Source organism: Rhipicephalus microplus, chromosome 1 (genome assembly GCF_043290135.1).
Source record: "Rhipicephalus microplus isolate Deutch F79 chromosome 1, USDA_Rmic, whole genome shotgun sequence".
Taxonomy (NCBI): domain Eukaryota; kingdom Metazoa; phylum Arthropoda; class Arachnida; order Ixodida; family Ixodidae; genus Rhipicephalus; species Rhipicephalus microplus.
Window position 1 is genome coordinate 238,472,767 of NC_134700.1, and position 26,962 is coordinate 238,499,728.

At 44.6% G+C, this 26,962-nt stretch overlaps 1 protein-coding gene across 1 annotated transcript in view; it reads right to left on the reverse strand.

Annotated features, from left to right (window-relative positions):
- Positions 1 to 8,113: 8,113 nt before the first annotated feature.
- The window catches only part of LOC119159483 (zeta-sarcoglycan-like), a 51,721-nt gene continuing 32,872 nt past the window's right edge, over positions 8,114 to 26,962 (reverse strand). Inside the window, exons 2-9 of the mRNA XM_075891679.1 lie at positions 21,649 to 21,904; positions 16,590 to 16,709; positions 15,752 to 15,853; positions 12,339 to 12,426; positions 11,008 to 11,127; positions 10,039 to 10,111; positions 9,485 to 9,608; positions 8,114 to 8,708 (exon numbers count right to left, since the gene is read on the reverse strand). Of these exons, the coding sequence (XP_075747794.1) occupies positions 8,538 to 8,708; positions 9,485 to 9,608; positions 10,039 to 10,111; positions 11,008 to 11,127; positions 12,339 to 12,426; positions 15,752 to 15,853; positions 16,590 to 16,709; positions 21,649 to 21,885 (1,035 nt within the window). The 5' untranslated portion in view covers positions 21,886 to 21,904 and the 3' untranslated portion in view covers positions 8,114 to 8,537. The remainder of the gene's footprint in view (positions 8,709 to 9,484; positions 9,609 to 10,038; positions 10,112 to 11,007; positions 11,128 to 12,338; positions 12,427 to 15,751; positions 15,854 to 16,589; positions 16,710 to 21,648; positions 21,905 to 26,962) is intronic.

A 26,962-nucleotide genomic window follows, 5' to 3' on the forward strand; every position in this document is an offset into this window, starting at 1 on the left:
TTTACACCGCTGCCTCCTCGTGAAGAAAAGGACGGGTACGTTTCCCTGTCGTTGAGAGGAGAAGAGAAATAAATAGGTTGAGAAACGAATAGAGATCGCAGCAGGTTTTAGTCGGTGCAAGGGAGCCGCTAGCTCATTCATTTCTGAGCGGCGCCCTTTATTCGTGCCGGCTTTGAGAGATTCCTTACTTCTACCTCTATTATGCGGCAAAGTCATTGGGGTGGAGCGTTATTGCCGATGCGCAAAACCATAACTTTCTTTTATTCTCTGTTCAGGTTTTCTGCGCGTCAGATGCCACACAAACTTCAGAAAGACGCCAGCTCGAAAATCTTTAGAGGATCCTTGGGCTGCGAAGATCGTTATAACAATATGGTCTTCTTGCATAGCGTTGTTCACTGGAAAACAAGCAAACAAATGCTGCGCCACCGTGGCGTGAGTCAGTAACTTAGGTGAATAATGTCGCTGTCGTAGACAGACACTATTTGTTGTATATAACTAAAAATTACCCAGTAAAATTTAATAAAAAACATTATTACCGTACTTAAGAAGGTGATGTAAAATGATGCAATGCTCGAAGAAATTGGCAACGTGTTATTATAAATGTGCGCGAGCGCTAACAAAACGTACCCACGAACAATAATAATATGGGGTAGCTGACACTCACAAGCGAGCTTTCCATGAAAATATTTGCATAGCAAAAATGTAGTTTATTTGCGTACGTTGTGTGCCGCGGGTTGCTTAGCATTTGATATAAGCAATGACATTCATGTCATATATAGAAAACTACCGATGCTAGGCATTCACTCTGTTAATCTCATGTTCTACACCTTGGATATGCTTATCGTCTTTATTGCGGCCAACGACGTTGCCACTCCGCCCGTTTGCAATCCAGAACACTGCCACATGACCAAGATGACATGGCTGAATGCGACCAGCATTTCTATTGAGCTACAGTTTATAAGGGCTGTTCCATGCGCTAGCCGCACAGCCACAACGCACGTGCCGGGATCCCTGCCACACGCAATCGGGGGACATATAAGCCAATTGGCGACGCTCTTTCACCATCCGCTTGCGTGCGGCAGGGGTCCCGACACGTGCGTTGTGGCTGTGCGGCTAGCTCATGGAACGGCCGTTAAGAAGGATAACCTAGCCGCTGCCATTTTGAAATCCGAACGACACATTTAGTATGCTTGGCTGTAGCAGAATACTGGCTTCTTCTTGATTTCGTCATAATAAACCAAAGACCATAAGGCTGAAAAAAGTGTCAGAAGATAACAGCTGTCAACCGACCAAGTTCCTCTTGAATTCATGTAGGATGTACCTGTAACGAATTTGCACCTAAAGGTACACCTCAAGGTCGCAGTGGGCACGTATTCGCAAATCAAACTTTGGCCGCTGTTATAGAACAGCATAGAAGGTCTTGTTACTTGGTAAGCTGAGTGCACCAGAGGTTTCTAGTTGAAAAAAAAGTTGTACTCTTTGTGGAATTAACTGGTGATGATAGGCATATCCTTGCTGTCAGTTAAGACAAAGAAGTTTATCATTAGTCTGGAACAGAGACGTACTGTGGCGCTTTCCGGGAAAATTTTCTTTTCACAAACTACAATCTACATCTCAGTAAAACTTGCCTATGCAATATTTAAATAGCACTTGTTTTGCACAACCGTTTCACGTCTATGTAGTTGCTGCGCTGTCCTTGACGTCAGGTCTTTTGTGAGCAGTACTGAAGCCAGAGCATGAAGGCACTTACCACGACTGTGACAGCCGCGTAAGCATACCGCAGTGTTATCGGGAAAATGAGGATGACTAAGTTTCGCGTAGTTCATGTGCTTCCCGCTAGATCCAAAGAGGCTTAACTGAACGCAGGGAACGCAGACAGGAAGAGTGAATTTCTATATCGTGCTGTGCGCATGTTTTCAAAGCATTTAATATAATCTGGGATTTTACAAGTAAAAACAAACACATAATTATCAGGCGTGCCACAGAGGAGGGCTTAGGATATTTTGACTACCTCCATGGGGTTGTCTAACATACACCTAAATCTAAGAACACGACCACCTAAGATTTCGTTTCCATCGAAATGTGAACACCGTAGTCAGGTATCTTGACACATTTGAATCGACGCCTACATAGTGTTTCTCTACAAAGCAATCACGAAGGTCGCAGTAAGCCGCATCAGGCTTAAAACAGCGAAACTGGACGATTATGAAGTCTAATCTGGGGTACGTTCGATTTGCCTGCACCACATGAGCAGTTCACGATGTGCTGCACCTTGCTATTCGTTTCAGCGGGGCAGCAATGACGACTTCTGAACCATGTCGTTTGTTTCAAAGAGTGCAGCATTGGTTCACAATTTTCCCGCCCCGCCGCGGTGGTCTAGTGACTAAGGTACTCGGCTGCTGACCCGCAGGTCGCGGGATCAAATCCCGGCTGTGGAGGCTGCATTTTCGATGGAGGCGGAAATGTTGTAGGCCCGTGTGCTCAGATTTAGGTGCACGTTAAAGAACCCCAGGTGGTCGAAATTTCCGGAGCCCTCCACTACGGCGTCTCTCATAATCATATGGTGGTTTTGGGACGTTAAACCCCACATATCTATCTGTTCACAATTTTCCCGCACGTACTACACTCCCGATGCCGGCTTGGTGCAGCCGCGCGCGTGCAGCTGAGCAGGCGACGCAGCACTTATAGGCGTATAGTCGTCGTACCCGCCTTAACGTGGTGTGTCTTGCCAAGATGCTTGCGCCTCACAAGCTGTCCACATGCGCGGTTTGCCATCGGTCGGCGTTAGTTGGACGGCAAAAGTTAAGCGATCAGAAATAAGACCTGTACCTTGTCGGCACCTCGTGATTTGTTTGGGGTGTCGCAGTGTGCCTGCACCACTCAACTCGCGCTGCGCCATTTGTGAACTTCTCCTGCACCACCGTGAACCACTTTCGACTGGTGCAAGTGAATCGAACGGACATTTAGTTGGGTCTAGGTTGTCCTTAGGGTTTAGTTAAATGATGCTAGGTTGCTTCTAGGTTGCTGCTATGTCGATTTTAATCGCAGAGAGGTTCAGGACAGTCACAGACTCGACACGGCTGTTCGAACGTCAAGGACACAAACTCACGCTGAAGCCTATAGCGCCGCACTTCTCATTGATCTACGGACCTTTCGTCATAGGCGCAAGCCTTTCATTGCTTTGGAGTCTACTCGCAAGCACCATTGCCTTTCCAGTTTCCTAGCATTTTCTCCTTGTACGTGCTCGGAGTCTTCGCTTAACCACCATCGCTTCACGGTCATTTGTTCGGATAACTGTTGCATGCCTAATTTTTTGGCGGGTCAGTGGTGAGTGGTAAGATTTACCCAATTTCTGTGGCATATACTTGTTGTGATGATGGATGTTCTTTTTTCGGTCAACCGTTTTAGCTGCAGCTTTAACACTACGCCTATAAAAAAAAACGTTCTTATAGAATTGCATTACCTCTTTAGAGCCGCAGTTATTGGGGGCGAATTTCTCAACTCTATACGTACTTCCACAACTGCTACGAATTCGCGCGTAAAATGTAGGTTGTTCAACGAAGTTCGCAGTCGAAACCACGCTCAGTACGCAACGACTCTCCGGAGGCCTAGTTACTAGTTCCGCAATCTTCGGTGCGCAAACTTGGTCCGGCGCTTATGTATGTGCATAAAGCGGTGACCCATATGCCGTAGCCGCTGGCTTATTCTCGTCACGGCACCCGCGCGCTTTTAAGGTCGCGAGTGAAAAATTTGTTCCCTAAAGCTCCTCGCGGGAGATGCGGACCCCGACGGCACTTCACGAAGTCGCCGAGGGACGCCGCCGTATAGCTGCCTATGCGAGATAAAACGGTTCCGCTCCTCGGTGACTTCACAAGTTTGAATCCAACTTCGGAACAAGCTCTAGAGAGAACTGTTTCTCCTCTCAACGTAGTTTGATTGTTTCTTCATTTGTTCGTTCGTTTGTTTGTTTGTTTGTTTTTGCCTACCCAGTAGTGCAAAGAATAACCTTGCGGACTATAGAAGAGGTGAATCGATTCGTATCTTACTTCGTTGTACTTCTCAGCAATGTTTTGTACACACTGTGCCATGTAGCCTCTTTCAGACCTGGCCTCCAAAGGCAATTTTGGTAAAATTGACGCAAACACCATGATTTGTGCTTCCTAATGATTGCCTCAGTGGTTCTGGTGTTTTCGTGGAAAAGAACCAGCTCGGAGTAGTACGAAAAATGTGAATTCACTGTACTGAAGACGAGAATAATGTGAAATGGCGCAGTGGCAAGTCGCGCGCATTGAAAGATTTCTTGCCAGAGCATAATTTAATAATGTTACGAAATGATACTAACACTGGCTAGGGCGGTGCTCTGCGAAATGATGAAGATGACATTTGTCTTCGAAGCACTTGCACGTGAACCTGCTCAACCATTTTTGGTTGGCTGCAGCTGCAGTCGTAAAGCTTTGATAAAATGCACCCTTCACTTCTGTCACAATATCACAAAATTTTATACATTACAAGTCCCGAAGGCCGTCAATGTCGGGCTCTACATTGTTAGCTTTATTCTGAAATATAACCATTACTATTCAAAACAAAATAACACCAAGAAATGGTACGAGCAGGCTTTGCCACCTCCGCTACAGTTTCTTTCTTATCGTATCACATAACTTTGGGTACATGTGCTATGATAAGAACTAAGTACAATCACCAAGGTGATTGAAGTTATTTTAAAGACACCCCCTGCACATTCTCACGTAGCTATACCATAGTTTTGCACCGTAAAACCTCGTACATTCTGGGTTTCATTCATGTAATGATTGATATGTGGGGTTGAACGTCCCAAAACCACCATATGATTATGAAAGATGCCGTAGTAGAAGACTCCGGAAATTTTGACCACCTGGGCTTCTTTAACGTGCGCCAAAATCTGAGCACACGGGCCTACATAATTTTCGCCTCCATCGAAAATGCAGCCTCCACAGCCGGGATTTGATCCCGCTACCTGCGGGTCAGTATCCGAGGATCTTAGCCACTGACTAGCCTGGCGGGGCAGTTTCATTAATGGAAGTGCAGTTATTAGAACTGTTGAAATTACCACACGAACTTAATATACTATTTTTGGAGGGACGGGGTTTAATGCACAGAAAACTGTTACGCTCGCACCACGCAGACCCCGCAACAGCGTTCAAGCAATATATCGATTGCTTTAAACTATTCCTACCAGATTGCACGCATGATCCGTGTAGCCCAGGTTATTCTAGAACTGACGCGAGCATCGGTGATAATGCTGTAGTCTTCTACGATTCAGGTATTAAAGTAAGCTCGTTCCGCCGGTGATCAGATTAATGACGGCCGATCACAGTATGCGCAGATATCAGTGTACAGGGCACATTTTTTTTGCAATTTCATTTTGATTCTCTGGCCACAGGGTAGCCGTATAAGCAATTTTGTAATTAACAGTTTTCCTGCACCTTTTTTCACCGTCATTACCATGTGACGTGGCCATATGCATGCCAGCTAGATATAATGTCTAAGTCGAAACTGAGGTTTATTTTGAATACAATGTATATGTAAAATGAAAGCGACGGACATTTTTTATTCACTTTGAAAAAAGTACCCACGTAGTGCTCCTGCAGTAAACATGAGCATGCTCGTGTCGGTGTCGGGTTCATTGAGGTATATGCAAAAACTGAAGGCCAACAGCTGCAAAAAAACAGAAACTTTAGACACAGATTCCGTATAAAGGCTAATGTTGTACAAATGAGCAGTGTCTACATGATGCATCTGCCTACTCGGTCTGAAAAGCTTTCGTGACCAGTTTTAAACATTTTTTAGGGGTTTGCAACTCATATGTCTTTGTGGTATACTTGTGCGGTATCCGTGCATTTATTCTGCCACCAGACACTTTCTGTACAATTCATACAAATCACCTAACAAATATCTTGAAGTTTTATTTTCTTTCGCCTTCATTTTTTCATACTATTTTATTGCACAAATGCTGCCAACAAATAAGATAGTCAGGCCGTGGATGTTATTGCCGTCCTAGAGACTGTTTGGGGTGCTATATTAATGGTATCTGGACTTTATATATAGCAAAGCTACTTTGGAGTTACAAATAGCCTGAACACGACTGAAACAAATGGGCAGAAAAAGAGCTGCGTGCCCGATTGCAGCCTCTGTAGCCCGTAGCTACACTGCTGTTCGCCGAGTCGCGAATCCGCGCTCGCCTTTCCGCCACAGCCAGCGCATTCCAGCGTCACTTCGCCAATGCGACACCGGCGCGAAACGGCAACAACTGTCGAGCGTCGAAAGGAGCCAGGCGCAGCAGTGGAGCCGCTTCGAAGGCCGCTGAATAGCGGCGGCGCACAACTCCAGGGGAGCGCCGAAAAAATGTTTCGCCGTAATCGGATTCCACTCGTCGTAAACGGCATCATTTTTTGATCAACGCGCCGGGCCTATTGCCTCGACACTCGCTGCGACGTTGTTGCGAGCTATAGAGAACGCGCTGCGCTCCCATATAGGGAGTGAGTGGTCGTGTTTTCCAACTCGCAGTAGCGTAGACAATAACTTTCTCGTGTAGGTACGTTTTGTCAACAATGTTGTTTTGTGTAATTTCATGACTGTGTACTTTATTACTTTTAGTTTGTACTTGTTTCGTTAAGATCAATTGAGCAACCCTCGCTGCCTGTCTCTCGATGAGAAACAAAGGTAGCCAACGTCACACGGAGACCAAGTGAACGCAGAAGCAAGGTGTTCTAACGTGGAGCAAAACGGGGTTATGCTCATCGACGTGCGATTACAGTTTTCTTTGTGGTTTTCATCTCTGTACGTCTATTTATATACGTTCTGTGGGAACCATTCTGTTGGATATGTTCGGGCACAAATTTAAAACGCGTCGCAGACGCGTACGAAGAAACGAGAATTGAGACCACTCTGCTAGGGAAGGTGCGTGACCGGTGGTGCTGAAGAACTCCCGTTTTTACTCCTCTGTCGTAAGCGCGCTGCTGGTCCTCGCGCGTCTCCTTAATACGCGGTCGGCCCATGCTTCAGTGGACGCCAGTTCCAACGTAGACTCAATCAACGTGGTGAAACATGTACAAACTGCTCTTTAACACTTAAATTCGTTACTTCTTCCACTGCTACCTAAGCGCATCAGGAACGACGATAGTTATAGCGCGAGAACAAAACGACGACACAGAGACTCTGTGTCGTCGTTTTGTTCTCGCGCTATAACTATCGTCATGCCATACCAGCTAGCCCAAGCTGCCACACGCATCAGGAACATTGGTTCAATATTTCGATACACACATTTGAACTGATGAAACATTTGGTGTCCTTTAAAAAATGTAGTGGAAGAACTAATGCATAAAAATTAGTTCCTTCTGTTCTCTCTGGAGGGCACTAAAAGTTATTGCACACGAACAGCTCTGCTCAAGAAAGAGGAGAGGCTATTGGTTACGACAGTGCTACTTAGTTGCATGATTCCATCAGATGCCTCCTGAATAGACAGGATGCGAAATGAAACAAAGAGGCGCGCGTTGCAAACAACGTTCGAGATACGTTTATTTACAAACACTTAACGCGACGTATAAGGCAACAGTCTTCAGGCAACAAATGTAGACCCCGCTCTACTTTAAACATTGAAGCTGTCAAACCAAACACAAGCCATTCGTTGAAATATGTTAAATAAACCGTACGTGGACAGCAAGAATGAAATATGTTGTTTTTTTTTTCAGCCGTATAGCCGTTATATGCTCGCTTTAAACATTGTAGAGCCGATTAGTTGTCAGCATGACGAACCAAACAATTCACCTGGTTAATATCTGGGTCTATTATTTGTTGTTTTCTGTCTATATTCGTATGTTGTGATGTCATTTACCTGATTTACTATTTAGTCCACGCTTTGGCTATTGTTGTGAATATTGGTTCGAATAAATGACCCTGCTTTATTTGAGAATGATTATAACTGATATACGCTCACCTTATGCTTGCGATAGCAGAAATATTTTGAAATAATATAAGCGTTTACATTGTCAATCTATACATACAAATCTGTCTCCTCGTACAAATGCAGTGTTACGTCAGCCAAACACATCAGCCTTAATATAATTAACAAAATCTTTTGTATTAGAGTCACACATTATGTAAACAAGAGTCGTTTTAACCATAGTCCGCCCTTTCCACGCCATAGAAAAAACCGGGTATTAACTGCGAACAATGTGCTTATAACGTTTCGCTCTCTTCACAGGTTATTATTTTGACACATCGGTAACTACACGCCGAGCATACGAACTCCTTTTGTTAAAGCATATAACTCGGCGCACTTCGGAGCAGTACTTGAACGCTGGCCTGATCTCCTACTTTCGAAGCCTTGCCGTGGTTCACCACAATGTTCCTAGACATCTTGTCACCCTGGTTGTTCTTTTTCTTCCACTCGCACATTTGACGCGTGCTCATGTGCGCCTTGCACATTCTCTAAGCTCGATCGCTAACGCGCCAGCTTGATGTCGGCGTACGTATATAGTTCTGGTTTGGCTGAGGTTTGTTCACTTGCAGACGCTGTCGTCCGCTCGGCACTGCCCATCCGGCTCGGACAGAAACAACACACCAGTCTGGCAGACACAAAGTTGAAACACGTTCTTGTACGGGCTCCCCGATGACGCCGGCAGCGGAGTCTTGAGGTTCTGGAACACGATGCGTTCCGAGTCTAAGAAGATCTGCAACGAAAAAGAACACACAGCAAAAGGAAGGCGCATTTTTTTTTCGCTTTTGTAATTCACATTCCCGGAAAACAAATAGGCAGTAGAATTTAAGTTACCACTTTGTGTCATCTTAGGCTTTCGCCATTGTGCATGTCCTCCTCTCTCTTTCTCTATTTCACATCTTCCTCATTCCCCTCTCCCCACCTTTAGGGTAAAAAACTGGACGTATTTTAATTAACTTACCCATGTTTCTCATAATATTTCTCTGTCTTCTGAATACATTACGAGTCGTTATTTTTTTTACTCATAACCAGGAGTTTAGAAGTGATCAACTACTGAAATTATACAATACAGCATTCGTTCCTTCTCATTCATGTGTTTTGCACTGCCAGTCACTCCTTTTTTTTCTCTACTGACACAAACACCTCTTCCCTTTCATTATTTTACACCCTTTTTTCGCCTTCGCAATCACAGGGTAGCAAAGCGGCATCTTCCTCTGATTAACGTTCTTCTTCATTTTTCTCTTTTTCTCTCTCTTATTCCTTAGCAGTTGCAAGAGTATTTATTTTTAGACACGGCTCTGCTGCACTTTTGAAGGTATACGCTACAAACATGCGCGGGGAGTGTTCTTTTGACCAAGACTTTACCGAAATGACCACACTGACATACATTGCGCCAGCCTGGATTTTTATGTACAATAAGGTTAATAATAGCGACGCTTCTCTAACGATGTGGGCATACAAACTGATTTGACCAGCTTGAAAAGCAATGGGCATTACCATAGTGCTTACCTCGCCTTGTCTTGACTGGAGAGTAAGGTTCCGGTGACAGGCGACACTGATGTCTCCGGCTTTCGACTCCACAAGAACGCCTTGCGGTGCCTCTACCTTTAGTCTTCGGGTAGGTGACTCAAGCCTAAAAAGTATGCGTTGACAGTTCTAAAATCAAACGTTTTTTTACGCTCTTTTACATGCAAAAATTACTTTGACATTTCACGAGTATGGCTTATGTCTTAAGTCTAATAATCTGATCTCTGTCAGCGACCCGTAACTTATGCTATCCATGACGTCATTTAATTGCCTCTCACGTAGGAAAACGTCAAGCAACGCAGTTACACACACACACGAAAAAAACGAACGCGTGTTTTACGTTGGTCCGCCAAAGTATATTTTCCTAGACTGTATTTCATCGCATCCCTGTTTACAGTCCAATGCTTGAAAACTTGAGTTGCCACTTTCGATCTACGCCTAGTAAATTAGATATGACGTTAGGCACATGATGTTCTCTTTTCTTGTTTATGATTGTTTGTGAACTGTACGTGAACTACAGTTGATAAGGCACTTACTTAAGCTGCTTGTATGTCTCGGAGCGAACTAATGGTGTCTGCACCGATCCGTCGAACCTTACGCCTCCAGGACCTGAAAAAGACAAGTTGAAAGGAACTGCTTAGTTCGTGGTGCATTTTCAGGAGGAACCTACGTGATAATAGCCCCCTCATAGGACAAATTAATGAAACATAATGATGTAGCGTACTTTACAGCAACGCTTTCTAGCTCGTTTGACAATGCGAAATTCTCGTTTTGATGAAGGTCAGCATTTTGGTTGACTTACTCGTTAATTTTATCGGCTTTATCTATACGCCAATCACCTTGTTGGAAATAAGGCACACATCACACAGATAACTCATAACCTAATAAGCAAAAGATGTTGTAAAATAGCGAGTCGCATGCATGGTTACAGACATCAAGTTAACATAGTGGCTTCCTGTGCGTCATTGTTACTTTCGCAAACAATGACTGATATCATACATTCATGAGGACATATTTTATTTAATGTAAAAGACATGAAACAGTGTTTTTTTTTCTTTTTTTTTAACTCGGTCGAGTGCTATGTAGTGCTTCTGTGGCAGCCACTTGCGAATAGAAGGCACAGGCTATTCACGCGGAGCTGCTTCCCATTTCATAATAAACGGCGTGGCTTATCGAGCAGAATAACAAAAAAATAGTAATCTTAGCAACGTTCATTATTTACCGAATCACAGGCATGATAAAACCTGTTTTCAAAAATGAGTGAAATGCGACAAAATTTTTGCTCTAATGCACCCTCTGTGGATGAAATTTGAACTAGAGCGGTGTCTAGATGTTTTAGTACACCTTATTTTGGTATTCCGATGCTGAATTTCTGCAGGGTATTCTTCGTTTCTATATAAGCAAGCTCTATTCTCGCTCGTAGCCCTCAGTTTGAACAAAAACCCCGAAACGCGGCCCAACTCCTATCTTTTCAAAAGAGAACAAAATAGTGCGGTAATCCTTACCAGTGACTTTTAGAGAGTCCGCTGCCACCGTAACTTCATCATCGGCAGCCCGAAATAACAGCTTTCCCCTCGAGTCACGAACTCTAAACTCGTCGGCGAAGGCTTCAACGATTGAATTTCCTGTAGTAGACACGACAGACCATACATTGTGTCACGGATTAGAAGTAATATGCCTGCAAACAAAACGCAGGTATACATATTTTTTTCTATTTTTGCTTTGCTTCCCCGAAAAATAGCCAAATAAAATAACGGGAAACGAGGACCCGAATGCACCACGTCGCGCACACTTTTGACTCCTAGCACATGTAACGCCAAACCTGGAGAGGCCACGTCCTACAGTTTAGGAGCAACGGTAATAAACATAACAGTTGCAATCGAAGGAGTTATCGCATTTACAAATGACGCAATTTCCCATTGGTGCCACTGCAAGCATAAATGAGAAAATCGCATAAAGAGATCGGTAATTCTAAAAGGACATGTTTACGACGTCTGCTCTGACGTTCTTCGCTTTACCCTTTTTTTTCATCGCTACAATCCAACTTATTTTTCATTGCAATTTTCGTTTTAACTCTTAAGAAAGTGTGCGAAGGTACTGCTTTAAAATGAGCCCATAAAGGTTCTTACGCCTGAAGATGGCATGAAACTGACACTGACAACCAATGTATATTTTCATAAGCTCAACTATAGCCTAAAATATTGGCCTTGCCGTTTTGTGACGGACACTTCGCGTCAATCATTCACTCAATCGAATTATAATGGGGCAGAAACTACTTGACGTATAAGTTCTTTGGTCGATGATTCGATACGTGCATCACGACAAATTTTGCATTATCATGGAAGCAGAAATTTGCGTGGGTTCCCGCTTAACAAACGCGTCACATGCGTGTTCATGACAGTTTCTATGGCTTTTAAATATTTTACCGTGCTGAGCATTCGCACTGGACTGATTCGCTGTTTCGTATTACTACTGTCTAGACGACGACACCACCTTAATGTTCCTACAAAACTGCGAAGTGTGGGGCAACATGGCATTCCTAAAACTGAGATATTAACGCGAATGAAGCATAATTATTCTGCTGGGCTAAATATAAAGACTAAGATTTTTTTAGAAACGATATTTTTTTCATACAGTAACTACAAAAACGCTGATGCGCAGCCTCATCTGCATGCTGACAACATTCGTTATGGATGCATGCATGTGCTCTTTCTTCATACCACGTAAAATTATCGAGTACATTAAAGAAACAAGATAGCACAATAAAATCGATTCGTAGTGTTACCGCATAATGTTGCCAACATTAAATAGTGGGTTAGATATTGAATGTGCTCACCTATAAAAAGTCTATTAGAAATCTGCCCTTGATTATTTCGGGCATTGAGCGTAATGTTCTTGGAAGACTCTATGTTGAGGGGCTGTTCCTGTAAATATAACAATCATTTGAACACATTCGTAAAAAATTTTCACGCAGAAGGAAGTTACAGAACACTTTAAAAATAACTAATATAAGACGTTCTTGACTGAAAATGTTGATCGATACCAACGTTTATGCAAAAAAAAAAAAGAAAAGCAGGGATTCATGTCGGGTTGACAGTACAATAAAGAGGCCTTCGACAAGAGAACGCGTCCAAACGTCCATTGTAGCGACATTCATTCTTTAGGAACAGTGTGCAAAGTAAAAATATACATTTAACTAGATTGCAAAAAAAAAACAAGAAAGAGAAAGGGAGCAATAACACGTAGGACACTGACCAAAACAAAAATAAAAATTAAACAAGCTAAACAAACTAAACAAACAAGCTTTTGCTTGTTTAGTTTTTATTTTTATTATTATTTTATTATTGCTTATTATTATTTATTATTATTTTTATTCAAGCTAAAACGTCAAATTTTGTTGACGTTTTCTCTTCAATGCGGAAGCTTTGTTCACTTTAATGATGCAGAGGCAAGTTGTAGGTTCTTTTGTAGTCACGTGTGCTCAGATTTGGGTGCACGTAAAAGAACCCCAGGTGGTCTAAATTTCCGGAGCCCTCCACTACGGCGTCTGTCATAATCATATAGTGATTTTGGGACGTTAAAAACCACATATCAATCAATCAGTAAGTCAATCAATCAATCAATCAATCAATCAAGTTGTAGGTTCTTATGTACTTTTCAGAACATCACGTGAGCATTGCATGTACGCTAGAAGAAGAGTTCCCCGAGCCCCGCAGCGGTGGTCTAGTGGCTAAGGTACTCGGCTGCTGACCCGCAGGTCACGGGTTCAAATCCCTGCTGTGATGGCTGCATTTTCGATGGAGGCAGAAATGTCGTAGGCCCGTGTGCTCAGATTTGGGTGCACGTTAAAGAATCCCAGGTGGTCAAAATTTCCGAAGCCCTCCACTACGGCGTCTCTCATAATCATATGGTGGTTTTGGGACGTTAAACCCCACAAATCAAATCAAATCAATCAAGGGTTCCCCGACTTCTACTGGATGTCTGATGTGTCGTTTGTGTCTCCAGCGACTTCAGATAAAGCCCCCGGAGATACAAAAGACACATCACACAATCAATAGAAGTCACGGAACCATTTTGCCATCGTACACACAATGCGTACATTATGTGCTTTTCTGAAAAGCACTTGGGCACCTGTAACTTGTTTACGCACCGTTAAAGTGAACAAGGCTTCCGTAGTGAAGTCGAAACGACTTTTAGCCCTTTCTAAGTTGCTTTCATACATTTACTTTCATACTTTTGCTTTCAACAGCGCAGTTAAGTTGACAAACTAAAAGTGTATACTCCCAACGACGTGAAGAAAGTTCTATTCCCATTCTCATCTCACGCATGCGGAGTTATCGAATTTGCTGCTTCCTGCGGCCCAAAATCTCGGCACGATGCGCGTGTTTCGAGTATGCGAGGCAGCGAATATAACACGGATGAGTTCACCTGCGTGAGTACACTTCAGAGGTTTGTTTTGTACATTCGATACTTCGTACAATTTATCTTCCACTCTCTTGTCTTTTAGTTAGTCTACTGCGCTCACTGACCTGTTCCGACATTGGCCACGAAAGAAAGTAACACAAGTTCGCGGCGGTCAACACGCTCAAACAAACCACGCGTGGGCGTGCTCTAGCAAACAGAAAACGAGACACGTGATCACCCGGATGCTTGTCGAAAGGCCTTACACTCACCGAACGCATTCCCGAAAGCAGGACCCACACCGGTCGTCGTTACCAAACAGAACATACTGGCGACATAAGAGTGCGCGCTCTCGCACAAACGCACGCACATATGCACGACCCGCAGGTTAAGGGCTTAATGAAGCTTGCGCGAGGTGCACCGTGTCGTAGGCTTAATGAGACCCCACTGATTGCGTGCCAGCCATTATTAACGGCACTGCCACACGGTGCTTTCTCTCTCCCTCTCCTACGCCCTATACCCTCTCTTTCTCTTCCACCGCTTCTCTCACACGCTCGCTACGCGCGCTTCTCTACAACAGGTAACCGGTGATGATCGCGGCATACCATTAACGCCTACGGGTCGAACCGAATGCGCGCGGTCCATGGGTGCGGGAAGACGGGGTGAGGGGGTGATGGAGGGCTTCGAAGGTGGCTTGCCGCGGAGAACCATTCGTTCCTACAGCCGTTCATGCCTTGTCGTCACGAGTGGTTTGCCCCACGGTCTATACGGCAGCCACGGTTCTTGTTAGGCGCGATTTGGAAACGTGCTCGGGGAGCGCCCTTCTCTACGCCAAGCATTCCGATATGCTAGTCCTCTTCGTTCTCTTCCTCGGGATGTAAATATACGAAATGTGCGCGGACCTCACAATCATGCGGGAAGGAGGCGGTTCGAACGAAGCGTTTTGTGCGGGCGTGTTTATCGATGGTTTCGTGCGCAGGAGACGCATTAAGTGTGTCGCTGAGAAATTGAGCTGCCGAGTTGCGGCGGCGTAAGTTTGCGTAGAGGAGAATGTGTGTGTGGGTATTTGAAGGGTATAATATAGTGGACCCAAGGAGGCATGTGAATGGGCGTTTTGTCTAAACTGACCCGCAACTCAGTTTCAATGTTCCAGAAACCACAAGTCCTAATAGGCATCCGTGTAGATTACGAGCCTGTAATTACCCTAAAATGCGACGTAATTTTAAGATCGCGCAGAAGTGTGCTACTTGTTTGAGAGACCTCTCAGGTATACAGACTGTACGCAGACTGACATAACAAAAAAAAACCACATTGGTGTCGGATATATGTATTTCTCAAAGCATCACCTAACTCTCATATATAGCAAACAAGATGGAAACGCTTACTTTGCAGCCCGGATGCGCACCTTAGATACGTCGTCATCTTTCTGTGGCTATATTCATATGAAAGACAATAAATGCTCAGGACACGCTCTTACCAAATATTTTGCCAGTAACAACCCTGATGACAACCCCCCCCCCCCCCAACATTACCATTTTTAATATTCAGCTATTTTTTCGCAAAGCATATTATCACCAAAACGCAGTGCTTTTACTGAAACCATGCCCCGATTGGAGCGAGCACACACAACCAGGAATGGCTACAAGCATCCAAAGTTAAGTCAGTGATGTGACCTTAAATTTCTCTTTCAAGGGGGTTCGTGGGCCATACATTTATTTCTAAGGTCTACGCTGGTTACAGGCCCTAGAGAAATTACATGTAAACAATGCTTAGCGAATATTGCTGTTGATTCAAACTTAGACGTGACAATGTCTCGTAACGAGGAATCGCACAGATGCGCACACTTACCCTCCTTGATCGTATTTGCGCAGCGTATAGAGAATTCAGAAACTCTGCTTCTCCCTCGAGCCGCACACCACGCTCCACTATGCGTAGTCGGCCCATGCCATCCTGACGATCAAACAGAGGCCGAGTAAACACAAGTGGGGACAACAGAACGTCGAAAATATGATTGCACTGATTAAAAAAAAAAAGCTGATGCGAACGTTTCACAACAAATCATAGCGCTGATGCGTCATGGAGACTCCACCATAAATTATATGCGTACTTTGTTCGCATTTTTCGTTACAACCTAGAGTGCAGGGGAGCACCTAGCCTTTGTATAATATGCACTCTGCCTTGAGGATGGCTCGACGCAGGCGCGAAGACTCGAGCCGAGCGCTGACATTTGACTCTGATCTATGTAATAACCGATTGTTTAACACTAATGGTTACTCCGCACTAATTGAGGGGGGATCGCATGCTCGCGATCCTGATAAGAAAACAAGCCGCATGACAGTATATAGGGTTGTATTGGAACTTTCATTCAATTCTTTCGTTTGGTTCTGGGTCATTATTATTTTAGTTTCCTGTTCTTGTTGGTATAAGGTTTGCAGTATAGCTGGCACATATCAGCTCTACTGAACTTTTGACGCAGTTTAATATACAGAGTCCTACTGTCACTTAGGCCTATCAAAGTTCAGTGAATGTTGTTCCCTCGTATACCAGTCGCACTATCATTTTTTAAGCGAATTACGTCCCCACCTCGACCATGACACGTTTGTTGCTATAGCGGGTGCTACAAAATCCCTCCAGCAGAATTTAAAAGTGCCCGTTTCAGCAAAGAGAGCACGCACTGCTCACTCACCAGGGAGAAATCAAGCACCCTGAGCACCCACACCGTCAGCGCCACGTTCATGATGACCATGGCGAACAACAGCGTGACCAGCAGGTACAGACAGCGCTTGCGCCACCCGTATATGCCCACCTGCATTCAGGATGCCACAAACAAAAAAAAACGTCATGTAATGCCCACAGGATTTATTTAGCTGGCACATCGCCGTTTGGGCCAGCCATTGTGCTACAAGACTCGATGCTGTTACACCCACATGAACACTCGTATACGGGTGACGTCAATAAATGTGCGAAGTGCGTGTGTTGCGACAACTGGATTGTAACTCTTGGATTGATTGACGATTGATATATATGTGGGGTTTAACGTCCCAAAACTACTATATGATTATGAGAGACGCCGCAGTGGAGGGCTCTGAAAATTTCGACCACCTGAAGTTTTTTTTTAACGCGCACCTAAATCTGAGCACACGAGCCTACAGCATTTTCACTTTCATTGAAAATGCAGCCACCGCAGCCGGGATTCGATCCCGCGACCTGCGGGTCAGCAGCCGAGTACCTTAGCCTTTAGAACACCACGGCGGGGCAGATTGGCACTCTAAGAGTGTAGTGCCAAAGCTTAATGTTGTAACTCTAACCAACCAGTGTTTTTTGTTTGTTTAAAGTTTCCACATTTTACTTAAATAGCTTAGGAGTTAAGATACTGGGTACGCTTTTACAAAGATTACTGAGTGTCATCGAGTCGCCGTTCAATCGAATTCATGAGCTGATATGTGTTTTCAGAAACACTTCATAAGTGATAAGGCTGCACCCACTGACTGTAACAATTATGAACAGGTTTCAGTTGTTAATCTTTTTTTTCTCGCGCAGATGTATTTATAGTTAAACTGACACCATAATCAGGCAGAACAGAGTGCAAAAATTGAAGTACAAAGGAAGACTGATCCCCAAACTGAGTTTTCGTTTTGTCAAATTATGGCAATAATACTCTAAACTATGCTCAAACTTACGCAATATTACTTCGGTGTTGAAGAATCAATTACGTTCTGCCTTCGCTCTTTCCTTAGACGTTCCTAGAAATTACAAGTTGACAGCGAGCACAATGGTAATGTACAAAGTTATTTGCTGTTTAAAAGATGTCATTGTACCATGTGATTACTTTCACAACGCTGGTGGTATAGCGCAGTAATAAATGCTTAATCACAGTATTAACCAATGTACCATAGTGCCATATGCATGGAAGCACAACATACTCCTTCTTGGGACTTTTTGCGTAAGGAGCCCGCTGCACTGGCCCAGTGGTTACGGTACTCCGCTGATAAACCGAAAATAGGGGGTTCGATCACGGCTGTGGCTGTCGTTTGTCGATTTAGGTGGAATTCTAGAGACCCGTGTGTTGTGTCATGTTATGAATGTTAAAGAACACCAGATGGTCAAAATTTTCAAACACCTCCACTGCGGCGCCTCTCAAAATCACGTCGCACTTCTAGGACGTAAAACGCCAGATATTATCGATTCGCAAACAACTGCATTTCAGCTGTTGTGATCTGATAACGGGATCATGGGCTATGCAGCGAAAGTGTTCCAATAAGTTGAATAACTTCTTTGAGAATAACGTGCACATAAAAACCTGTTTGCACAAATCCGTTTCACCCCTGTCTTTGTGGAATCAGTGTCATCTGCAGAGCAAACGAATATGATTTCCAATTAAAGTAGGTTTTGTAAACAACCTGCTATATCTCAGTCGCCCCCTCAAAATATCTTGTACATCCCGCCGGCAGCTATCAACAAACTTGTCTTATGACACCCGGGTGGGTGAATGGCATTGATGAAGACCCAAAACGTAATGGAAGCGGGTGCCGCAGTGGCGCTTGTCCGATGCGTACGACAGTTTCGTTTGGCCAGGCATCTAATTGATCATGCCAGTTATCTCCATGGATATCGGTCTATAAATTTTATTGCCATTAATTTCAACAGCCACCACACTGATAACGGCAGTCATGCAATAAACAATTTACGTTCATCCAGCGATAAATTGTTGCACCCGCCCTCACATTCTTGTTGCACCTGCCCTCACCCGTACTGCCTCAATCTACTTTGTTCTTATTTGCATGCAGCATGGTAGAACACTCAAGCGCTTGATGGAGCAGTTCTTCAACATTGCCAACGAATTTCTAACGAGAAAACGAAGCTTGGCTATCGCGTACCAACACTGATACAGAGCCCTTGCTAAGTGCGAACAACGAACTTGTATCTTGGACATTGGTTCATCTACTCACACTGCAATTCGGAAGGAGCACTCATTGAACTCCTGGGTATTTGTTCTTTTCAGTGCGGTTTTTTGTGCTTGAGGCTTACTTACATTGGTGCATATGAGGCCATTTATATTTGAAGAAAACTTGGATGACGCTTGAGCTTCGCTTTCAAGAGCGGAACGCAATAGTGCTATAGGACTTCATGCGTGTCGCCTCAGCAGTTTCTAGCGTGACTTTGGTTTTCGGTGCACGCTTCAACTATTATAACGAGCGTTCGCACACGTAACATTCGCCGTTTCAAACTATTTTACATTGCAAGTGCACTTTCGAAGAGCTTACTACGCCATATTTCTTCCTCTTGTTAATTAGGAAACAGTATACCCTTCGGTTACGCAAACGCGAATCTACAGGACTGTTTACTTTGACTGAGCGCTTATTGATGAGTGGCCCTTTTAAACACCCACTCGTTGTGCAATTCCTGTGTGTTAACGCCTGGCGTGATTGTACGCTCCTGCCAAGCAACAATATATACGTTAAAAAATCTCGTCTTATTACATGATATTGTATATTTTTTTTCGAAGCACTTTTGAAGTAATCACCTGCTTGCTACTTAAAAGGTTGGGTTCAGTTGGCACTCGATCTGCTTTTTAATATTTATCTATTTGTATTTATCTTGAATTATCACTTATAGACAGCATTATTTTTTCACTCACAACTAACAGTGCCGATGTCGACACGGGAACTTCAGCTATAGAAGCTCTTTAACAATATTGTGTTAATATCTGGAGTGCACTATTCTGACTAAGCATTTTAAGGCGGATGTAGAAAGTGCCATATGTGTCGCGCTTGTGTCACTCCGTCTATCTAAATGTAACCTGCCGGTGCCAATGTTAAATTCGTAAAATATACGTAGCGCTAAATGATCATTAAAAAATTTCTGGCTTTATTTGCCCTGGAAAGTATTCAGCACTATATTTCGATTAAAAATCCAAATATACGGTATTGTAACGACACGTTCCGATTTTCTAAATGTAACTGTAACTAGTTACTTTGAAATTCAAGGAACTTGTAACGGGAACTCGTTCCAAAATTGGGGAATAACTAGAAACGTTATTTCCATCTTGTTTTAGAGGAACGTGTAGCACACTGAATAAATGTTATACTGCCGGCTGCATTCACCTAAGATGGCTCGGACGAGAAAGCCATGGACACATAATTTCCATTCTTTGTCCCCTAGGTTTCACGTTTTGGCAGCGGCGAAATGAGCCTCCCGCGAGCACAGGTTCTTCTAAAATTTATAAATAACGCGTACGCTGCCGAGACGATGTGAACGAAGTTAATCCACAGTCATCACTCACGAAGCCACGAGTAGCGCTGGTTTACATGCTTTCTTTTCTTTTTTGTTTCGATATACGGGACAATTCGTGTTATTGCCGGTGACCTATTCCTTTTTTACATGCGAAGCAGCTGTTTGACTTGCTTGTATAACGCTGTACCTCCGTGCGTTTGCACGAACGCGCCGCAAAGTGCTCCCCTCGCCCCAGGTGCTGGAGCGGTTCCAAGTAAGTCACACGGCAGCTGTGCGTTGACGACACACTCCCCTCGAAGTGTGCGCTGACGTCACTCTCTCCCTAGCCTACCGCGCGCTCGCCGCAGTGTCCGCAGCTGCCGCCTCGTCCGTTCGCCCGCAACACCCGCAGCTACCGCCGCTCACTCCGCCACTGCGACTGCCGCACAGGAATCTCCAAGTGCTTACCGCAGCACCCGCGTTAGCGCCATTCAGCCCGTGAGGCCACCCACGCGCAACGCTGCTACTTCACACCCCATGAGGGTTTCCCTTGGGAAGATGGTGCGAATTGTTTTAGATATGTAAGGCTTCCACCTTCAGAAATGAACGGTGATGAGAAGAAACAAGAAAAAAGCGATACTCTATCTTCATTTACATATAATATGGACTTGAGCACAAAAGGGTGGGAGGGTGGGGGTGCAGAAGGGCAATGACTGTACCCGTGAAGCCTGTGTATGGATGATCGTACAAACGGAGTGCGCTTTCGTTGATTTCATGTCTTGAGGAAGCTTTGTGTGTTTTATTTTTCATTTTTATGGCTGAACACAATGACGTCTACACTTGTTTCATTGTGTCGACGGCTCAGCCTTCATCGGTAAAAAGAAAACTACAGAATTACGCCCCTAAGTAATGAAGTTCGTGATGTGTAAGAACTCAGAATTTCCACAAGCGTTACGTGTAATCGTGGAGTTTTTTTTTTTTTGTATGTGCACGTCTAGAATAACAAACAGCTGAAATAGCTGGTACGTGTACGAACTAAGAGACTGGGCATGTAAACACAAATACAAGAGAGAAATCAAGACTTTGTTAACGTCAACATTTTTTTTTTTCAGTTCCCTGTCGCGATTGTGTTTGCGCGCCCTGTAATTGAATAATGAGTAATTAGTAATTTCCGGCTGGCATAAAAAACACGCAATAAGAAAAAGGAGGGGATTGTTTTCTATTTCTATTTAAAAATATTATTTCCTGTAGTGTCTTTTTTGTGCGTCTGTTCACCAGCCAACGATCTCCATAACGCCTGGTACGAAAAAGAAAAAAAAAGGAAGAAATTCCTAATATCTGTTTTGCAACGGTATGTATCATAGTGCCTATTGTATGGTTGCAGATGGTCTAACCTATGCTATACACAGAATGCACCTGTAGAGTCTGACAGGAAAAACGAATTGAAACAAACAAACATATCCTCTTCCTTATAAATCCGTGTGCACCCCCGTAGCGATATCTGCCCAGCAAGCGGACATATAGTCACTCACCTGCTGCTTGTGTACTAAGGTAGTGACCCCAGCATCCTCGTCGTGGCAGGCGACGAGGTCTTCCGCCACCACGGCGTCGACGAAGAGGGACGAGCGGCGCTCCCACGCTGAAGGACGGCGCGGGCCTTCCCACACCGACGACCGGCGAGAGCCGGTGCCTGTTACCGACGGCGGGGTGACCGTCAGCGATGGAACCAGAGGACCCGCCACCCCGATCGCCGACCCGGACGACGACATGTTCACCAGCGGCAATCACCTGCGCAAGAAGAAGGAGGGCTCATTTTCTCAAACTACCTTCTAAAATATCTTCACACAGAATCAACTGCCTGTCTAATTATCTACCTAAATATTTTACAGCGAAATCTGTTATACCATCGCAAATAAATTCGCTTTTGGTGCCATAGCTATCCGCTGTCGGTGTCCTTAACCACTATCGCGCGACATAATAAAGAAACTAATTAATAAAAATGGCAGCATATCCACGGGGTGAATGATTGATTGTGGGGCGAAGCATCCGTCCGTCCATTCGTTCTTGCTTCCGTCCGTCCATGCGTCCGTCTGTGTGACCGTCCATGCGTCCATCCGCCCGTCCGTGCGTTCATCTGTTCGCGCGGTCGCACGTCCATCCATGCGTCCGTACCTGCGTTCGTTCATGCATCCGTCCCTGCGTCCGTCCATGCGTCCATCCGTCCGTGCAGCCATCTGTGCGTACCACCATCTCGCATCTTATCATCATATATTCCGCATATAGAAGCACCGCCATCCAGCGGACATTGCGAGGACTAAACGAGAGGTGGCACACGCACACTTTCTTACGGCTTGCGCTTCGTGTCTACTTCCCACCTTTAACCACCTCGAGTTCGTTCATGGTATATACTAGTTCACTGTATTCATGGCACTGTGGCTCAACGGTCGCTAAACCTTTCTAAAACTAAGGAGGTTACACCCAGCGAGTATAACGTAGCAACCCTTTCTTGTCAGATAGTGCTCAATGTACATGCCAATGGCTGCGAATGGAGAATGAGAGACAGGAAAATTGGGCTTGTAGTTAACAACGCACAGGAGAAATCTCCCACCGGCACCACCTTGCAGGTCAAAGCGTAAGACTGGTTACGCACTATGACTACGACGAGGGACGAACGGGTGCCGCTTTAAAGAGCTTCGCCCCTAAAAAACGCGGAGGACAGGTCGGGATTCGAGTCCGACACCCCTGCGTGCCAGCCCAGTATCCTACCGCTGAGCTACGCCGGTGCTACAAACTCCATTGCAAACTGGCCTTAGGCAGGCATCACGTCGGGTAAGAAACCGTTTTAATACGTGTAATAAAGTGTTTTAGAGTAGCAAGGGAACAACCAGGAGTAACGCAATGTGGACTGCTTAACGATTGGGTTGTCGAATGCTCCCACACATTACAAAAGCCTGCAGGCATAATTCTGCATCGTCGTCAGCCACAGCATCAACAAAATGCACATTTCTTGCAAGTTTGTAGTGGGTAGCACGCTCCTCTGAAGAGTGGCATAGTGGATACTTCCCTACTACACAAGAATTATGATGATTTATGGCGCAGTGGCTATAGCAGTTATCCAAAGAGTGTTTAAAAAGGGTTCTATAGAAAGGCCGCTCTTGTAGCTTTCACTGTGACTAGACTACGCGTTTCACGCAAAACTGGCGGTTCTTTATGTTATCATTATGACGTCACACGAGAAGTTTATTCAAGAATTCTGAAGGGGTGGTGACGTTCATTGTCCGTCTTTGCAGGGTTTAGGTTATAAGATTCAAATTGGGGCAAAGGTTATCTGATGATCTCCAACTCCGGCAGTGTAACCAACTAATCGAGGTTAACTGAACGTATGTCCATGACTCCCTCTTCAGCGCATCTGTAATCCCATGACCTCCGCGAACTCGTGCGCACGCAACCCGATCGTAGAGCCTTTGGCCTTAAACCCACCCGGCGTCATGCTGCTGGAGGAGTCACCTTTACTATGCGGAACCTGTCTTTCGCGCATGAATGATGCCAAGCTATCTAATGAGCCCAGAGACAAGTACAAGAGGTTCAATTGAAGAAATATTTTTAGAGGATGAAAAACCACGAGTTAAGTAAAGAGAATTGCGTCTTGTTTTCTTGAAGTAAGGCATTATCGGAACACTCTTGATGCACTACCGGAACAAAAATCTCGGCTGCTCACCCGCCGGTCGCCGGATCCAATCCCGGCGGCGGCAATTGCATTTTCAATGGAGGCTAAAATGCTGTAGGCCCGTGTGCTCAGATTTCGGTGCATGTTAAAAAACCCCAGGTGGCGGAAATTTCCACAACCCTCCACTACAGCGTCTCTCATAATCGTATGGTAGTTTTGGGACGTTAAACTCCACATATCAATCAGCCGAGACAAGAACGATGTTACAGAGGATGTGAATACAGAAGAAATGTCACAGGCATAATTTTGACTGGTATTTTGTAACTTACCAACAAAAAAGCGAACTAAATTGTAGGGCTTTGTTCGTTGTTTGCATTATTGGCAATCAATGGTGATCGAAAAATGCGCCATGGTATTCTGCAGTGCGCTTACATTTTTTCGTGCCATGACAAGCACCGCACGCTGGTATTTATTTTGTGGTGGTTGACTCACAATCAACAAACAGTTGTTTTCTAGTCACGTACTTAATTGCTAAGACTTGTGCCAGATTCGATTTACTTATATACCTGGCACAATAAATCTTGCGTGCTCCCTCAACTCATGCTATTAAGAGTGACATCCCGTTATCCCAGGTTACAACAAACGTACGTGACGCAAAGCATTGATTGATTGATTTGTGGGGTTTTACGTCCCAAAACCACCATATGATTATGAGAGACGCCGTAGTGGAGGGCTCCGGAAATTTCGACCACCTCGGGTTCTTTAACGTGTGCCAAAATCTGAGCACACGGGCCTACAACATTTCCGCCTCCATCGAAAATGCAGCCGCCGCAGCCGGGATTCGATACCGCGACCTGCGGGTCAGCAGCCGAGTACCTTAGCCACTAGACCACCGCGGCGGGGCGTGACGCAAAACATTAATAACTATGTACTTGTTCTTTGGTAATACGATGTTGTGGACGATTTCTTTCTGTTGGCGTGTGACTTCAGTAACATGAAAATATCATGGTCGCATGGCTGGTATAGTAATAAGAAGAAGAAAAAGAAGAATATCTGGCGTTAATACGATATGCATAGGAGGCATGCTGTGGTGAAGGATTTCCTGAATTGTCGGCCACCGGGGGTTCTTTAACGTGCATCTCAATCCATGCACACGGGCCTTAAACAAGTCGCCTCCATCGAAATGTGACCGCTGCGACAGAGATCTAAACCGCTACTTTCAGGTTAGCAGCCGGGCTCCGAAGCACTATCGATCGCCTCGACGGCTGAAGGTGTAGTGGGTAGTTAAGTATAGCGTATCGCAAACATACATGGTATTGACACTAATATATGAGCACTCTGTAGAAAATAAACGAGTTCAATTAACTCGGTTTGTCGATAAAACATTAATGAATAATTGTTTTTGCATTTCACTTATTTTCTGGACAGCTGCATATTAGGGGAATAATTGATTGCCCTATTCCAGTGATTAATATTGTATCGATCAGTAACGTAATATCACATCAAAGAAAAAAAAAAGCTACGCTTAAAAACGCATGAACTAAAAACCTTTCCTAGGGTGGTGCGCTTGTTGGGGCATACATGGCAGCGAGAGTAATGAAGAAATAGCGTATTAGGATAGAGAAGTGATTCGGTCATAATTATAGACTGCACGACGCTCATAGTAGCTCGGCATTACGGAGCATAGATGCATTCCGCGTTTCACGCATGCATAGTAAACATGTCGAACTATATATATTGTCGAACGCAGAAAATACAATCAATAAAAGCCGGTCATGGTACGAACTCGCCAATCATACAAACATAAACTGCACCACCATATCACGTATATCACTGGTTTGCAGAAAAAAAATTTTGATACAGGATTAATTTATTATTAATTTGTTCCGAGCGCTATCACAGAGCTAGAGTAGCGCTCTTTTTACGAAGACAGAGAGAAAAGAGGGGCACGACACTTCGTACGCTCGCAACGGAATCTATTTCAGAAAAACACCACCACACATGTATAAAGTGTTTTTTCTCTAAAAGAAATTAAGTTGCAAGAGCGAGTGTCGTGTCCTATTCTCTTTGTCTCCATAAAAAGAGCGCTACTTCGCCGTATTGTATAAGGATCAGTCATCAAGTAGGCCAGCTTTCAACCTTAATGTACAGAGTTTGATGTTTTTGATTGAAGCACAGAAGCTGAAATCGTAGTTTGTCTGCTCATTGGCATAAATTATAATAATATAGTGGTTGGCTGACGCGAGGAGTTACCGGCTCACCAACGGATTGACGAATTATAGTTATTTCTGTCTTCTGTGGCGCCGTTTTCCACAGCTCGATGTTCCCTATGCGGACAATTGGGCCAGTTGGTGATTCATGCTCGATACATACTACGCGGTCCGTGGACTGCGCATGGACGTGAACTGTGCTTGTTCATGTCTGCTTGTCATACGTGTCCTCTACCACGCAGTCTACATCGCGCAGCCGGAAACCCGAAGGACGTTGCGCGCTTCATGAGGAGCCGCTCAAACTGAACTCAAGATAAAGCAAAGCCTCGGGGCCCCATGTTATTACTATACGGCTGTAGGATACACCGAGCAATCGCATTTAGGCCTGCTGAAAAGGCTAAATACAGGAGCTACCATTTATGCCATAGCAAGTGCACTTGCGCTACACTTCCGCACCTGTGACAGCCATATCCTTTACCGATAAAGCGATGAGCAGGCCCCTATATGTCGACACAGTGTTGCTAGAAGAACCTCGCCTTGTAGCCGGATCAGCACCTGTCGTAAAGCCATAAACCAAGCTTGCAATGTATACCTCGAGGGACTCTGCTACGGCATCACCACAGCGCGAGATACACGGCAACAAACTTGCCCGATGGGACACAAAAAGCCTCCGCCCCAAACTGTCACCATCTTAAGGAGATTTACGAGATCGTTTTTTTTTTACTTCCCTTGCTTGGCGACAGCTGCGCCCTTCCGTTCTGCGCCATAGAATCGAATGAAGACCTCAAGAGGCGTTTGATATCCGATGTGGGCGCCCCGTTATCGAACGCGTCATTTACGACGGAACAGGAGAAGCTTTTATTCAGTCGGTTGCCAACGTTGAGTGGGAGTTTATACATGATTTGTGCGAAGACTGTAAACAGCACCAGGTCCTCGTTAATATTCGCACTCAACCACTACTCTCATAGA